The 17,432-nt window shown below is 39.6% G+C and overlaps 1 protein-coding gene across 6 annotated transcripts in view; it reads left to right on the forward strand.

Moving 5' to 3' along the window:
• The window catches only part of LOC138743380 (glutamate receptor ionotropic, delta-2-like), a 338,391-nt gene that overhangs the window by 258,764 nt on the left and 62,195 nt on the right, over positions 1 to 17,432 (forward strand). For all 6 annotated transcript variants that reach the window (XM_069898672.1, XM_069898668.1, XM_069898669.1 and 3 more), the window contains one exon: positions 11,570 to 11,767. In XM_069898672.1, coding sequence (XP_069754773.1) covers positions 11,570 to 11,767 — 198 coding nt within the window. The remainder of the gene's footprint in view (positions 1 to 11,569; positions 11,768 to 17,432) is intronic.

The raw sequence follows: 17,432 nt of genomic DNA on the forward strand, positions 1-17,432 counted from the left end.
ATGCCCACCTGTATTCCCATGTTAATGTGGGTCACTTTCTTTCAAAAAGTGCAAGTTAAACCTCAAGAAATAAATCAGGAATGCTAAAAGAAAACTTGAGGTCATTTTGACAGGCAATGTGAATGAAAATCCTAAGGGTTTCTACAGGTATATTAAGAGCAAAAGATAGTAAGGGACAAAATTGTTCCCCTTGAAGATCAGAGTGGTTGGTTTTGTATGGAGCCAAAAGAGTTGAGGGAGATCGTAAATGCTTTTTTACATCAGTATTCACTCAGAAAATGGGAACAGAATTATGGGAAGTAAGGAAAACAAGCAGTGACATCATGGAACCTATCCAGATTAAAGAGAAGGAAGCACTTGCTGTCTTAAAGCAAATAAGGGTATATAAATCCCCAGGGCCTGACAAGATGTTTTCTTGGATCTTAAGGGAAATTAGTGTAGAAATTACCGAGGTTCTGGCAGAAATATTAAAAGTCATGGGTGTTGTGCCTGAGGATTGGAGGGTAACTCATATTATTCCGTTGTTTAAAAAAGTCTCAAAATTAATCCTGGAAATTATAGGCTGGAGAGTCTGATGTCAATATTGGAAGGTGTTCTAAGAGTTTGGATATACCATTATTTGCATACCCAGTAACTGATTAGTCATAGTTAACATGGCTCTGTGTGGTAGGTCATGTTTAACCAATCTTGTAGAGTTTTCTAATAGGTTACCAGGGAAGTTGACGAAGGAAAGGCTGTGGATGTTGTCAACATGGACTTTAGTAAGGCCTTTGACAAGGTTCTACATGAGAGGTCAGTCAGGAAAGTTCAGATGCTTGGTAATCATGGTGAAGTAATGAATTGGATTTGACAATGCCAGACAGGAGGAGCCAAAGAATAATGATGGATGATTGCTTCTTAGTCAGGAGGCCTGTGACTTTTGGTGTACCTCAGAGACTGGTGCTGGAACCATCTATCAATGATCTGGATGATAATGTGGTAAATTGGATCAGAAAGTTTGCAGAAGACAGAAAGATTAGAGGCGTTGAGGATAGTGAAGAAGATTTTCAAGGTTTGCAGAGGGATCTGGACCAACTGGAAAAATGAGCTGAAAAATGCAGATGGAATTTAATGCAGACAAGGGTGAGGTGTTGCACTTTGGAAGGACAAACCAAGAAAGGACATACACAGTGAATGGTAGGGCATTGAGGAATGTAGTAGAACAGAGGGACCTGGGAATACAGATACTCAATTCTCTGAAAATGGAATCACAGGAAGATAGGGTTGTAAAGAGAACTTTTGGCATATTGCCTTCATAAATCAAAGTACTGAGTATAGGAGTTGGGATGTTATAGTAAAGTTGTATTAAACATTGGTGAGACCAAATTTGGAGTATTGTGTGCAGTTTTGGTCAACTAACTAGAGGAAAAATATCAATAAGATAGAGAGGGAGTAGAAATGATTTATCAGGATGTTGAAGGGAAAGGTTAAACAGGTTAAAACTTTATTCCCTGAAGCATAGAAGAATGAGAGGAGGTTTGATAGAGATATTTAAAATTATGAGGGGGATAGATAGAGTTAATGTAGATAGGCTTTTTCCACTGAGGGTAGGTGAGATACAAACCAGAGGACATGGGTAAAGAGTGAAAGGGGAAAGGTTTAGGGTGAATGTGAGGGGGGACTTCTATACACAGAGAGTGATGGGAGTATGGAACATTTAAGAAGAATATGGATGGTTAAATGGATGGGAGAAATATGGAGGGCTATGGAATGGATGTGGGTCAGTGGGACTAGGCAAAAAAAGTGGTTGGCACAGACTAGAAGGGCCAAGGGCCTGTTTCTGTGCTGTAGTGTTCTATGGTTCTATAAACAACAAACTTTGGTCCCAGCATCTCTTGCAGCCATCTGTTCCCATTGAATATTTGACCATTCAGTCTCTACTTTTTCCTATAAATTTAATTCCTGTTCCCAACTGGATTTGTATCAAATCCCTTTTTAAAAAAAAATTATTTGAAGGAGCATCAGTTGTTTTTGCTCCAAATCCTGTTGCTATCCTCCAAATCCACTCAGTTCATCTCTCTTTTTGAAAATTGGATGCTCAAAATATTTGAACATGGCCTCATTAGTATGCTGGGTAATGCTTCAACATAAAGACAAACATCCTTGAGAACAAGGCAGCATTCCATTAGCTTTGGTATAAGCAATCTTGTATTTAAAGCATTGTGTTATTTTCACATTTTTCAAATACTTTCAATCATCTCCCTTTTAAGTGTCCATCTCCCTTTTAAGTGTCCAATGCTTCTCATTCAAGTATTTGGTGCATTAAATATTCTCATTAAGAAAGCATTACTTTTCCTCATTGTATTTAATTTCTCTTGATTTGTCTGATTTTTTTGTATTCTAAGTCCCTTCGTGTAGTTTTATGTTCTCAGTAAGTGAATGTAGCATGAGCTCTTAACAATATCAATTTGGTTTGTGTTAGATCAGGAAAAAAAATGAACATCCCTTTGTAAAGCCAATATGTTTTAAGATGGCTAAATTTAGAAGTGCTGATATTAAATCAAGAAGTTGACAGGAGGAGCTGAATTGCATCTTAATCTCCCCATTAGTGCTGAGCAGTTCTGACAGACCACAGGGTAATTCAATACAAAGTACGCTGTGAACCAGCGCAATCAATTAAAAGCATGCATATTTTATACACACAAATTTTCATAGTTCAGATTTGCATTTATTAATGTCGCTATGCTCATTACAGAAGAATATTCTGGTTTGAAAGGAAGGGAAACAAAATCCTTCAGTGAAAGCCCTCTTGTTCTTGCTCCCCAGAAAATAAACTTTTTTTCAACAATTTCTGTTATCAATCTAACTTGGTATTCATAATTTGTTCAACTTTTAATGCTTAACTTTATCAAATACCTTTCAAGGCCAAATAAATTGTTTTGAATGAGCAGTTTCTCATCTCTCAGTATAATTATTCCTACAAAACACTCCAGTAGATGAATAAAATGCACCTCTTCACTTTGAAGTAGTTATTTACTTCTTAAACCTCGATCACTCTGGACTATTGCACTATTGCAGTGGGGTCGCTACAGTTATATCTCAGGTTGTAGCTCGAGGTGGAAAGAAGACTCGCACGCCAAGGGAGTGTAATCGACACTGATTTTATTGGGCTGCAGCTCTGCCTTTTATAGGCAGCCGGCTGTGTCACCACCAGGGCATGGCTTGAGCGAGGCTGGCTGCTGATTGGTTGTCCCAGATGCGCGGGCCCAGATTGGATCCCCTGTGATCCGCTGGCTGTGATTGGCTGATTCGACCGCTGTTTCTGCGGTCTATGGGATTCCGTGTGCTGTCTGCCCGATCGTCGTGTTCGACCACTGTTTGCTGTGTCGGCCCGTGGAGTGGGCTCGGGCCGCTACATTATTGAAATATCAAAATGCCTTTCTCCCTTGCAGATACTCTGCATTAAAATAAATGAGTTTGCTCACTGACTGCTCCAACCTGGCCAAAGTTCAACAGGCAGATTTCCCAGTGTAACTGCTGAGAGCTGCAGGATGTTCATGTGCCACCACTGGACCCCGAAATCAAAGTGCATTTGGAATGATAGCAGAAATCAGCTCCATGATATTTGCAATTTCCACATTACTGTAAAATTGTGCAGGAGTTCCAAGCTTCCTGACAGTTTTGGCGAGAAAATACTAAGTTCCATGCAGATGACCATGTTTTTGTGGAAATTTCACATCAATTTTTGTTAGTATTTTGGAGCAAGACTCCGCTTGGACTTCAAGCAAACTGCTACAGATAGTCAAGCAACATCAGTGGATTAAAGAAAATGGTCAACATTTCAGTCTGAATATTTTTGCAAGATTTGACTTGCTGACTTCCTCCAGCAGATTGTTTTTTTTGTTCCAGATTCCAGCATCAGCAGGCCACTCGTGTGTTTCTTCTTGGATTTATCTGTCCTTTTCAAAATTGTTTCGTATTGCAAACAGCAAACATTTTGTATTCTTTATAATGAAGGGATGCAAAATGCAACAATGAATGTGTTTTATTAAATTCTGCAGAAATAGTGTATTTTCTGTAATGTACAGTAAAACCCTTGAAATCCAGAATTCAATCAACCAGCAAAAAAAAACTGGAAGAAAATAAATTTAAAACTAAATAAAATATATAAGAATAAAATAAAAGGTATGTGGTTGAAGTGCCAGTTGATGAAGTAGAAAAGACGATATGGTCAAGCAATAATCATGGCTTTTATTAGCAGAAACTCATGGAACAATAATGAAAGACAATAGATGCATATACAGTTATACCCAAGGGGAGTGTCCTTAACAGTAGAGATAATGCACAGCCAATGTTAGTACAGCAAGGCTCGCCAGAGGGGAGACAGGCAGCTTGGCAGACATTCCCTATAGTCTCCCCCCGGCAGAAGAAGGGTTAAAATCAAAAGGACAGCTGCTAGGAAAGACTGAAGCAAGCGATACATGGATATCATGTTTGGCTTTGAGATATTCTAACAGCCAAAATACGCCAGTATCTAGCAACCAATCGAAATATGATGAGATGTTTTATGAATATGTCAGTCTATCAGGTTGTTTATGAATTCTGGTGCTCCTTTGTAACCTTGCGAACTGGTACAGATCCTGGGACTGTAGTGTGGGAAGGACTGGCTTCTGGACCTGCTCCAGAATCGCCAGCGTGAGGCAGTGGAGCCTCATCATGGCCATCTGAAAGCTTATTAGGGGTCACAGGGTGGGGGGGGGAGGGTGAATCCAACCTTTCAGGCGCACTCTGAGTAGGGGTGAGAGGAAGGGGCGAACCAGGCGAAGACAGATCTCCTAGGCGTACAGTGTCAGTACTCCCGTCTGGGAATTTAACATGAGCGTAGTTGGGGTTAGTATGCAGTAGCTGAACTGGTTGGACTAGGGGGTCTGTTTTACACGCCCGAGCTTGGCTCTTCAGCAGCACGGTTCCAGGCTCAGATAAACAGGCTGGCCAGTCCATCACAGTTCCTGATTTCCTAGGAAAGGCAAACATACATTCATGAGGTGTTTGATTTGTTGCAGTAGACAATAAAGACCGAATAGAATATAGTGCCTCAGGCAGCACCTTCTGCCACTGGGTAACAGGGTAACCATGTGTTTTTAAAGCAAGATTAACAGTCTTCCAGACAGACTGTAGCATTAGCCCTTTCAACCTGCTCATTGCCCTGCGGGTTGTAGCTCGTGGTACGGCTGGTGGCAATCCTCTTTCATAGCAGGGCTCGCCGCAGTTCAGCGCTCATGAATGCTGAGCCTCTATCGGTATGAATGTAATTGGGAAAACCAAAAATGCTGAAAATTCTGTCAAGTGACTTAATGACAGATGCTGACGAGACGTCAGGGCAGGGTATCGCAGAGGGAAACCTGGAATATTCGTCAATTACAGTAAGGAAATGTACATTTTTGTTGTTGGAAGGTAATGGGCCTTTAAAATCTAAGCTGATCCTCTCTGGATGTGGTAACTGGTGAATGTCTGCCAAGCTGCCTGCCTCCCCTCTGACGAGCCTTGCTGTACCAACATTGGCTGTGCATTATCTCTACTGTTAAGTACACTCCCCTTTAATGAAAGAATGGCCCCCCTTAAGAAGTTACCACCCCCAAATTCAGCAAAATCCCTTAAAAAGTGTATGGGATTCTTTTCCTACTACTGCAAATTTAAAGTAACTTTACATTTGTCCCGTACAGTTTTTTAAGTTCACTACAAGCCATTGATATCTTTCGGTTCACTGGATATCTCCGCAAATTTAAGGCTCTGGCAACTCTCTCGTGGATGTAGTTGTTAGCACTCCCCAAGTCCATTGGACAATCAAGAGTCTCACCATTTACCTCCCCCTTCATAGTTGACTGTTCCAGTCCGTAACATTCCCCAAGCTTTGGAGTCAATTGAGCTATCACAGGGGATCTCATCTCGCCGTCACTTGAAGTCAATTCAGCCTGCTTGTCTGAAGATTCCCCCTTTTCACAGTTGTCTTCCATTTCTGCAGCTCCAGGATGCATTTTCTTGGTGCTTCTCTTCTTCTTCTTATCAGTGGGAGTACTTTTCGCCTTACACGCTTTAGCAAAGTGGCTGAGTTTCCAGCAATAGCTGCAGGTAGCAAATTGAGCCAGGCACTTCTGTCTGGGGTGCCAGCTCTTATCACAGAAGTAGCATTTTTCAGGAGTTCACCTTTTTCTTTCCTTTGGGGTTTCAGCACTCCTGGGTGTTCCCTTTTCAGTTTCTAGCATTTCACTGGACTGCATGGCACTTCTCAGTATTTTGGCTAGAGTGACTGCCCGGTCGTAGGTTAAGGGCTCCATCTCCTGAAAAATGCTACTTCTGTGATAAGAGCTGGCACCCCAGACAGAAGTGCCTGGCTCAATTTGCTACCTGCAGCTATTGCTGGAAACTCAGCCACTTTGCTAAAGCGTGTAAGGCGAAAAGTACTCCCACTGATAAGAAGAAGAAGAGAAGCACCAAGAAAATGCATCCTGGAGCTGCAGAAATGGAAGACAACTGTGAAAAGGGGGAATCTTCAGACAAGCAGGCTGAATTGACTTCAAGTGACGGCGAGATGAAAATAATTGGGAATATGTTTTCTGAGCCACATTTAAATAAATAGATAAACAATGCATTATTTTTATTCAGATACATTAAAATTGCTAATGGATTTAATTGATGACTAAACTATTTCTCTGAGAAATTATTTTGTAAATGGTGATAGATGATTCATGCTATTTGTTGAGTTGGCCTCAAAGTACTGTTGGCTAAGTCTGCTTTGATTTGATGTTTGTGAGTAAAATTTGTGTTGGAATTAGTTGACTGCTGCTAGAGTGGACTTAATTAGTGTGCAGGCAAGCAAAAGCAATTCAGCTGCAAGTTAAATGGAGAGAGTTTGACTGGAACTGTAGCTCAATGCTGGGGCATAGTTGTCTCCATGCTAAAGCATCAGCATCTAATGAGGAATTCAATCCATATAACTGACTTCAGAGAGGCACAGCACTTACCAATTTAGAAATGATAGTTTGGGAAGATGTATGCAGGAGGGTAAATTAATCAGGAAGAACATACATGAACGGCAACAGGTTTTGATTGATCAATGGAATCCTTATCTGAATGACAATTTGAAATTGCTCAATGGCTCATTGTAATAAGGAAGTGTTTGACAAAAAAATGAAAATGATCACAGGATAGAGAGAAAAGTATGGAGAGGAGTATTGAAGAGAAAGGACCAATAGAGGAAAAGATGGCTGATATATCATCCAAAAGTATGCACTTTTTGACACCTGTAACAACTTTAAGAAATAGTTTCTATTGGTAGGGGAGACTAGAAGTAAGGGGCATAGCCTCAAGTTTTAGAGTAGTTGACTTAGGGCAGAGATGAGGAGGAACTTATTTTCCCAGAGGGTGGTGAATCGATGGAATTCACTGCTCATGGAAGCAGTGGAGGCAACTTCAGTAAATGTATTTAGAATAAAGTTGGTTAGATTTTTATATAATGGGGGACTTGAGGGATATGTGGGAAAGGCAGGTAGGTGGAAATGCACCTATCTTCAGAACAGCCATGATCTCTTTGAATGGCAGAGCAGGCTCGACAGGTTAGATGGCCTACTTCTGCTCCTATTTCTTATGATCTTATGCAATGTAATTATATGCAAGAGTGCTTTGAGAAACCTTTAGATATTTGGAACAGAGTTGAGTCTGGGATATGATTTAGTCAACCTGAACTGGTATGGGCTGAATGCAGCCAATGCCACAGAGAATAGCTGGCTAGCAGCAATGAACAAGTCGACACCTACTAAAATGATGTACCTCTGCCCCACTACATAACAGAATGAAACATGCAGGGGCAGGAGCGTATGACTCAGGAGCATTTGATTCACTTAAGGATACACGATCGAACCAAGAGGGATTTCACACCTTGCTAATTATTGTTCAAAATTAGCCCTTTAAATTAATGCCAGCAGAATTTAAAAATGAAGCAACTCCTTCATTTTTGCACCAACTTCTCTAGGTTAACTGACATTGCATAGAAAGAAAGAAAACATTTGTAAAGATATGATGCCATAAACATATCTCCCTAATTCACGTATTTGTTTTTGCATTGGAAGCAATTTACTATATAGGCAATTGTAGTTCGTTTGAACTTCACACTGGTTCAAAAGTGATAATGACAAATTGATTCAATAATTTAAAATAAAATGTTAGAAATACTCAGCATGTAAGCACAGTTAATATTTTAGGTCCCCTCACCTTCATCAGAACTTATTTCTGCAGATTTTCATTTTTTATTTCTTGCTGTTTAAGTCAATGCCTCTTCTAGTAGCAGTAACTTCCACTGTGATGAAAGGCTGGTCATGGCCAGAATTAATACATACCTGAGCAAAGGTCAGGACCCACTGCAATTCGTCACAATCGCTCCACAGCAGATGCAATATCGCTGGCTCTCCACTCTTCTCTGGATCACCTCAAAAACAGCAACTCATACATACGATTGCTCTTCATCGACTACAACTTATCCTTCAACACCATTATTGCCTCAGTGCTCGACAAGAAGCTACAAATTCTAGGCCTCTGCAACTGGATCCTTGACTTTTTCATCAGAAAACCACCGTCAGTCTGAATTGGAAACAACATCTCCTCTTCACTGATCATCAACACAGGTGTGCCCAAGGAACATGCTTAGCTCACTGCTCTACTCATTATACACCCAGGACGGTGTGGCCAGGCACAATTCCAATGCTATCTACAAGTTTGCCAATGACACCACAGTTGTCAGCAGAATCATAAATCGACAATGAGGAAGATAGGTCAGCTTGCAGAGCAGTGTAACGACAACAACCTTGCACTCAATGTCAGCAAAACCAAGGAGATGATTGTGGACTTCAGCATAAAATCAGGGGAACATGACCTAGTCCTCAGCAAGGGCTCAGTAGTGGATAGGGTCAAGAATATTGAATTCCTGCGTATTAATATCTGTCCTGGAGCAATCACAAAGAAGGCTCGCCAGCAGCTATACTTTGTGAAGTGCTTGAGGAGATTCGGTATGTCACCAAAGACTCTCAAAAACATCTATAGGTGTACCGTGGAGAACATTCTGGCTGGTTGCATCACTGTCTGCTATGGAGGCTCTCAGGTCAAGAAAAAATCCAGAGATTTGTTAATTCGGCCTGTGTCATCACAAGCACCAGCTTTCACTCCATCGAGGGCATCTACAAGATGTCTGGTGTCTTTATAAACCAGACTCTATCCTCTATCCCGCTGGGATAAGATCCCTGAATAATCAATGAACCAAAGACACTGCATTACTTATCAAGCACTATTTTGTTATTTTGTTTTATTTATTGTTGTAAAAATGGTTTACATGAACATTTGCTCTGTGATGCTGCCGCCAAACACCGAATTTCGTGGCTTGTTCATGAGAATAAATCCTGATTCTGATCTGCTCTTATTTTGATTTTCGAACAATTTCTCTGTAGCTGATGAAAGTAGTTAAGGCAAGTTTATTTATCTAGTTCAAACATATCACTAATGAACTGTTTAATATTCAAGCAAATCACCAGAATATATCGTGGAAATCAATGAAATTTACTATACAGAAGGCGGCCATTTAATTCATTACATTAATGTTGGTGAGATAAATGTGGCCTTGATTTAATATCTTGATTGACAGATAAATATTTGAAAACATAGCATCCCTGTTGTATTACACTGAGCTATTTCTTCCAGTTGGGACTTGAAGCAAAATCACCTCTAATTTGGAATCTATCCTTTGACTTTCTCTCTCTCGAGGGTACTTTGAGGAAAATAAACATTGCAGTTGTGGATAGTGATGGTCGTGGCAACTGGGCTGCCATTTGTATGTGGCTATTTTCTGCACACATTCTTTAAGGAAATAAGCATCACATAATTTAGTATTCTGCAGATGCCGATTTGCTGACAAGTCCCTGCAATAATCTATCTCTTTCCACATGAATAAATTAGAACAGTCAAAACAATTAAATGATAGAAAATCTAATTCAGTCTGCCACAAGTTTATTTTCATCTGTAAATGCGTATTTAAAATTGTCCACATTGCTTACAAAACTTGATAAAAGCCCAAGGGGAAATGGAAAAGATACAAAGTAGAGGAGGAGGGGAATTCTGCTTGAATGAGCACCTGTGTTCTATCTTTCAATGAGAGCTGGAGCTCTCTATTTTCTCAACCCCCTCTCACCCAGCGATTTCATCTGAACCTGAATGGTGTCATTTTAAAAGTGATCTGAAGTTGTTCAATTTGATTTGGTTCATTAATGATGAAATTGTATCATACAATGTGTAAAGAAGATTGCTTTGTATGGAAATCTGCATCATAATGCAGAGTATGATTAATAAAGTATAGAAAATTCAGAATTCAAACTAGTTTTTAACAGGATGTTCTCCTTATAATTCCTATAAGGATGGCAGAAGCAGAAATTATTAGCTAACAATGTTAATTATGACTAATTCCTGTCTCTTGAATTCTTTGAAAGTCAAATCACACTGTTTCAAAATGTGAGACTCAGATTTTGTCTAATTTTCACGTTTCCTTATATCTCATCTGATGCAGATGTACCATTGCCATGATTACTGGTTTCTAAGATGATCATTATTCATCTAGCTCAGGGTTGGCCAACTTTTTAATTTTTAATTTAGAAATACAGCACAGTAACAGGCCATTTGGTCACACAAATCTGTGCGACCCAATTAACTTACACCCCTGGTACGTGCTCATGAATGCTATTAGCTTGGAGTCAGGTTCCATCCTATAACAAACTGACCTTGTCATGGTGAGACAAATCTTGACTGATAGTATTTTATTGCCCAAGTTCAGGAGCCCCAAGGTCAATCATAGTATCTGTTTTAGACTATCTAACTTATCACAAATTGGACGTCAAACCAACTCATTTCACCAAAACATTGCATAATCTTGAATAGTGAACAGAATAATATTGATGGTATCCCTTTGGCCTAACTTGTCCATACCAACCTATATGCCTGCATTCTGCTCATATCTCTCTCAACCGAAACTGTCCAATAATAATCTGTTTACATATTTAAACATTATTGCTCTATAACATTTAAATCATTTTCTATATTTTTAAAATGTGTTTTTTGTCTCTGTAGAAATGTTTTCAAATAATAATATGAAAGTAAATTAAATTCCATTTTGTCCTGCATGGGAATCACCATCTCAGATGTGGTGATATGTTAATATCACTGTAATAAACCAGAGAAACACAAAATAGACTGAAGACACACTTAATGTTTCATGCTTAACATCATTTGATGTGGCATTATTTGAGGGTTTTATTTTGGCTAATTTAGAGCATTTCTAATTCACTTTTTTTTCTTGAGAGATTATATTCATTATGTCCATTCCCTTCATCCAGTCTGGATTTGAAAAGTAAGATTAAAGTTCTGGATAACAAAAAATGCTATTGATTCTAGTGAACTGTTCAACTTGAACATTAGTTTCCCTTCATACTTATTTTAACAAAAGGAATATGAGTATGAAAACCTGCTCTATCATTCAATCTTTTCCCTTCATTTTCAGGTGGCTCCATTTGTTATGGTGTCAGACAACATATTTGGTCAACCGAAAGAATTTTGTGGTTTTTCTATTGATGTTCTCAATGCACTGTCAGAGCATCTTGGCTTTAAATATCAAATCTATCAAGTTCCTGATCATCAGTATGGCAAATTACAAAATAATGGAAAATGGGATGGAATGATTGGAGAACTAGTTAACAAGGTAAGTAGATCATTACATGAATATTATTAATGCAGAGTTTAAATTAATTTGGAATAATTCACCGATTCTGTAAAACTTAATAATAAAGTTGAAGCTGATTTTTGGAACATTTCTTCCTTCTACCTGTTTTTTTTAATCTCTGTGTTTCATTCTTGCTCGTTCTTCTTTGTGACCCACAGTTGTTTTACTTGTATGCAGTATTGTTCACAAGTGAGCTTCAACAGAACTATGGAAAAAAAAAATTGAATCCCACGCTGTCTGTAAGGAGTTTGTATGTTCTCCCTGTGTCTGCGTGGGTTTTCCCCGGGGGCTCTGGTTTCCTCTAACGGTTCAAAACTTACCGGGGTGTAGGTTAATGGGGTGTAAATTGGGTGGCACAAACTCATGGGCTGAAATGGCTTGTTACCGTGCAGCATGTCTAAATTAACAATTTTTTTAAAAATTAAAACTCCTGAGCAAAGAGAATCTGGAGGAACTCAGCAAGTCAGGCAGCAAACCATGAAAAGAAATTGACAGTCAAAATTTAGGGTTGGGGCCCTTTTTTGCACCTAAGATTGGAAGGGGAAGAAGACAGCAAAAATAAAAGGGATGGGGAGGGGTCAAGAAACAATGGGATACTGGACAAATGAAGGTGGGAAGGTAGAGAGGAAACCACTGGGTGAGAGGGGGTTGAGAAAATAGAAAGCTCCAGCTCTCATTGAAAAATAGAACACAGGTGCTCATTCAAGCAGAATTCCCCTCCACCTCCACTTATATCTTTTCAATCTCGCCTTCTTACCTTAGTCTTGGAAAAGGGTCCCAACCCAAAATATTAACTGTCCACGTCTCTCCATGGAGCGGTCTGACCTGCTGAGCACCTCCAGTTTCTCTTTTAACACTCTGCACACCAGTTTCTATTGTGACATTTTCTTATTTGAAAGATAAGCTTATCAAATTAAAGCAACAGAGTTTGTTGTGCATTTCCATTTTGAGGTTTCTAAAACCTACAATCAGATTATTAAAGAAAAATCTTCAGATAGTTGAGGGTTTATTTTGTGACTGTCGGCCAGTGATAAACAGTGCCTCACTGAACTCGATCGATGATAGAATGTTGTATTCACAATATGCAGTAATATACAAACCTCTACAGCAGTTTTAGTGCATGGTAAATAACCATTGTTTTATCTTAATCCATGATAATGACATAAAAATTTTTGATTCTGTAATATATAATAATGATGTTGATTAAATCATTTCTACATAGAAAATGTAATTTCAGTCAAAATTGACTTTCTCTCATCCATCAAATTGGGATCAATTTGTCAGTGATCAGTGACATGCTGCCTTTAAGGTAGGTTATTTTGTTCAGAAATCTGCACCTTAGTGAAGAGATGATTGATAAACTATAGAAATTCAGAACTAAAATTCAAAACTGAATTGAACTGATTTATAACAGAAAATATTTCCAGCTAATACACTTTTAAAATTTCTGAGTTAAAGTTGAAAATCAAATGTTAAAAGAAGAAAAGCATTTGTGGAATAAAATCACCATGGTGGCTAGATAAGGATGCACATCTTCAAAATATTTTTCCCAGCCACATAATTGTATCAAAATCTTGAAACTTTCCATTTGAATAAGATTTGGATGACATGGTTAGTACAGCTAGTTCTGCTGCTGCCTCTCAGTTCCAATTACCCAGCTTCAGTCCACAACACTGAAGCTGTATGTGTGGAGTTTGCATGTTCTACCTGTGACAGTATGAGTTTTCTCCAGGATCTCCAGTTTCTTTCAACACCTCAAACAATTTCAGGTGGGCAACTAATTGATGATTGTAAGTTGTCCCGAGGTGAGTAGTAGAATTTGGGGAGAATTGATGGGAATGTGGGAGAATAAAATGGATGTCCTATTAACGAATGCTTGCTTGATGCACAGTTCAGATTCAGTAGGATGAAGGACCAATTTCTGTGCTGTACAATTCTATCACTCTGTGAATAAATCATGGCAAATACCCAGCTCCTGGCTCTTTTATTTTGTTCTTGGCTATTAGTTAACAATGTCAATTAGTCTCATATTTACAAATAACATTTGACTCAACATCAGATATGCATGAAGAAAAAGTATTTCCAAACTGTTACCATTCTCTACATGTAACAGTATCTCCAAACTAGGTCCACTTATGAAAGTTGTTAATCAGGACATTGTACAGACACAGTGATTATAGTGTAATGCACAAAAATGCTGGAGAAACTCAGCAGATCATGCAGCAAAGAGTAGGCAATGTTTTGGGCCTAAGCCCTTCTTCAAGATATGAGGAAAAAAGTGGGTGGGTGCCTGAATAAAAAGGTGAGAGGAGGACAAGCAAAAGACGGTGGTGGGGTGGGGGTGGGGTGGGGTGGCAGTAAAGGCTGCCAAGAGATAAGAAAGGATGTAAGTGGACTGGGCGGTAGAAGAGAAAAAAGCTGAGGTCATGGGGGAGGAGGTAGCCCTGAATGGAGAGGGAAGGGGATGGGGAACTGGAGGAAAGGAGACAGACGAATAGAGAAAGAGAGAGACACAGGGTGGGGTGGGGGGGTTTAACAGACTCTGGAGAAGTTGTTGTCAATGCCGCTTGGTTGGAGAATGCCCAGGCAAAATATTCTTCCTCCAATCTCTGCATAGCCTCAGTTTGACAGTGCAAACTGTACAGACATGTCTGTATAGGATTTGTATGTGGAATTAAAATGGTTGGCCACTGGGAGTCCTTGTTTTTGCAGCAGTAAGAGCAAAGGTGCTCAATGAAATGATCTCCCAGTCTACATCCAGTCTCTCCAATGAAGAGGAGGCCACAATGGGAGCACCGGATGTGGTAGGTACCCTTGGCAGATTCACAAATGCAGTGTTGATTCACTTGGAAATATTGGTTCTGTGAGGGAGAAGGTGTGGCTCTGCTGGTCCACTACTGTCTAGCACTGGTGGTGTTCCCTCTGTTGATGCGCAGGTTGGATCCTCTGCATTTGCCTGTTTCTGCTGGGTTTTTTTTTGCATTTTCAGCAGGCTCTTTCAATTCTTCCTCAGTATTTGTGACCATCCACTGTTCTGACAATGTAGGATCTTGAATTTACTTCCTTCAGAACAGTAACCTTCTTGTCCCAGGTGTTGGAATCTCAGAGTCTCACTGTGTCATGTTGGGCCAGTGGCCCTAAGCTTTTTGCTGACTTGTCATAGTTTGCTTTTTGACTCCATTGCTGACGCTTTTGTTTCCATTCGACTCTTCGACATCTCTGTTCTTGTTTGGGTCTGCAGAGCAGAGAAATGTGGTGCATAGTCTACGTCCCATCAAATGCTCAGAGGGTGACATGCCATGTTCAAGTGGTGAAGCTCTGTAACTCAATAGGGCTAGATATGGATCTGAGCCACTGTCTTGGGCTTTCTTGAGCAACTATGTGAACTCCTTTCTCTGCTTTACAGTTTGACTGGGGATGCAGAGGACTTGAAATTACAATTTGAGGAATTCCATGTCTTGCAAAGATTGATTTCATATATTAGATCACACAAGCAGCAGACACGTTAGGAAGCAGCGCAAATCTCCGGATAATTCAATACATAGTCAATAACCAGCTAGTAATTATTTCCATTTATGAGGAACAGATCAGGCCCAACCTTCTGCCATGGTTCCGCTGGTAAGTCAGTTATGATCATAGGTTCCCTTGTCTGCTTTGCGTGTTATTTCAAACAGGTCTCACAGCCTGAAACCATCCTGTCAATGTCTGTGTTTTATCCCTGGCCAATGAACAGCAGTTCCGGCTCCTCCTGCATTTTTCCATTCCAAGGTGCCCTTCGTGCAACCTTTCTAGCATCTCTTGTCTCAGTGATTGAGGAATAATGATTCTGCTCTATCTGAGTAGAAGCCCATTGACACCAATCAGCTCAGCTCTGTAGTATGGCTGACATTCAGCTCTAGGCCATCCTTCATTCAGATTCTTGATGATCTTCTGCAGAACTGTGTCCTTTTCTGTTTCAGCTGTGATCTGCTTGGATTTCATGTCAGATACAGGAAGATCACGTGGAGATTCACATCTGTCTTGGTGGAACTCTCATTGTGTGCTTCACTCTGCGTCGTTGCCCTGCACAGTACATCAGTTAACACAAGTTTTCCTGGTGTGTAAGATAATTCAAAGTCATAACGTTATTGCTTCATCATCAGTCATTGGATTCGCAGTGGCATTTCACTCAGTTTTTTTCTTGATTATAGCTATTAATGGTCTGTCTCTGCCATAAATATTGATAAACCATACATAGACACTCTTTCTCAATCTGTGCATATTGACATTCAGATGCTGTCGTCGTCCTTAATGCATATGCAACTGGCCTCCAATCTTCTCCCACAGCCTGAAGTAGTATGGCACCTATTCCATCATTTGAAGCGACTGTAGATATTTTCATCTTTCTGGATGCGTCAAAGAATATCAAAAGCACTGGTTCTGTAGTTAGAATGTTCTTCGTTGTCCCCATTCTTCCTCCTCTTGAATTCACATTTGTCCTAAAGTAACTTCCTTAGATACATTGTTTTGGAAGACAGGTTTAGTATGAATTTGCCAGTGAAATTACTCATTCCTAGCACTATGTTTTTTTTGTCAGTAGGTCTGGGCATCTCTAAAATTGCTTTCACTTGTCTTGCTGCACACCTGCCTCTGACAATTTATCTCCCAGAAAGGTAATTTCCTTCACACCAAACTGACATTTTTCTCTGTTTAACTTTAATCCATACTTCTGGATACATTGTAGCACTCAGATGAGCCTCTCATTGCATTGTTCTTGTGTAGATCCCCATAGAATCATGTCATCCATGTACACATATACCCCATTTATGCCTTCTATGACGTGTCCCATTGTCCTGCAGAACACCTCTGGAGGTGAATAAGTTCCAAAAGGCATCCTTAGACAGGACTATTGGCCAAATGGTCTATTAAATACATGGTATTTTGTGCTATCTTTGTGCAGTTTTATTTCCCACAAGTCCTGGGATGCATCGAATTTAGTGAAAAACTTTGCACTGGCCATCTCGCTTATAATTTCGTCCTGGTTAGAATCTGTTAATGTTCTCTCTTCATATTGACATGCAAGTCTTTTGGACCCATGCACACCTGTAGGTTACTGTTCTTCTTTTTGACACACACCACTGAATCCCTAGTGTCGATATTCAGTCATACTATTCACTGATTCTCACTCTGCACACTCCTGGTGTTTCTTCCACTCCTGATACCATGTGATGTTTCTTTTGGGTTCTTTTATAGCAACCATATTAGCAACATTACTCATGACTCATTGGAGGCATCCATTTTGAATATATTCTGAGCCGCAACAACTGATCTTTGACTCTAGTGGCCAGAATGATCACGAGCACTCTATCATTACATCAACTCTTATTACTTACTCACCAAGTTCTCACCTTCCTTTTCCTATTGCTCTCTATTTGTGTTGCCTCCAACACTATTATTCAGTGATTCCAATTGTTAGATATTAGTCATAGTTTATGTCAATTATTTCTGACTATAAATTCCTATGTCCGTGACAAAATGTGGTAAGTACATAAAAACCAGTAAATCAGGCTGTGGAGACGGATAGTGTAAGAAGACATAATATTGAATAACATACATATAGCTAAAATAAGAACTTTGATCTATATTTTCATTGTTGGAAAACCAA

Source organism: Narcine bancroftii, chromosome 9, assembly GCF_036971445.1.
Source record: "Narcine bancroftii isolate sNarBan1 chromosome 9, sNarBan1.hap1, whole genome shotgun sequence".
NCBI lineage: Eukaryota > Metazoa > Chordata > Chondrichthyes > Torpediniformes > Narcinidae > Narcine > Narcine bancroftii.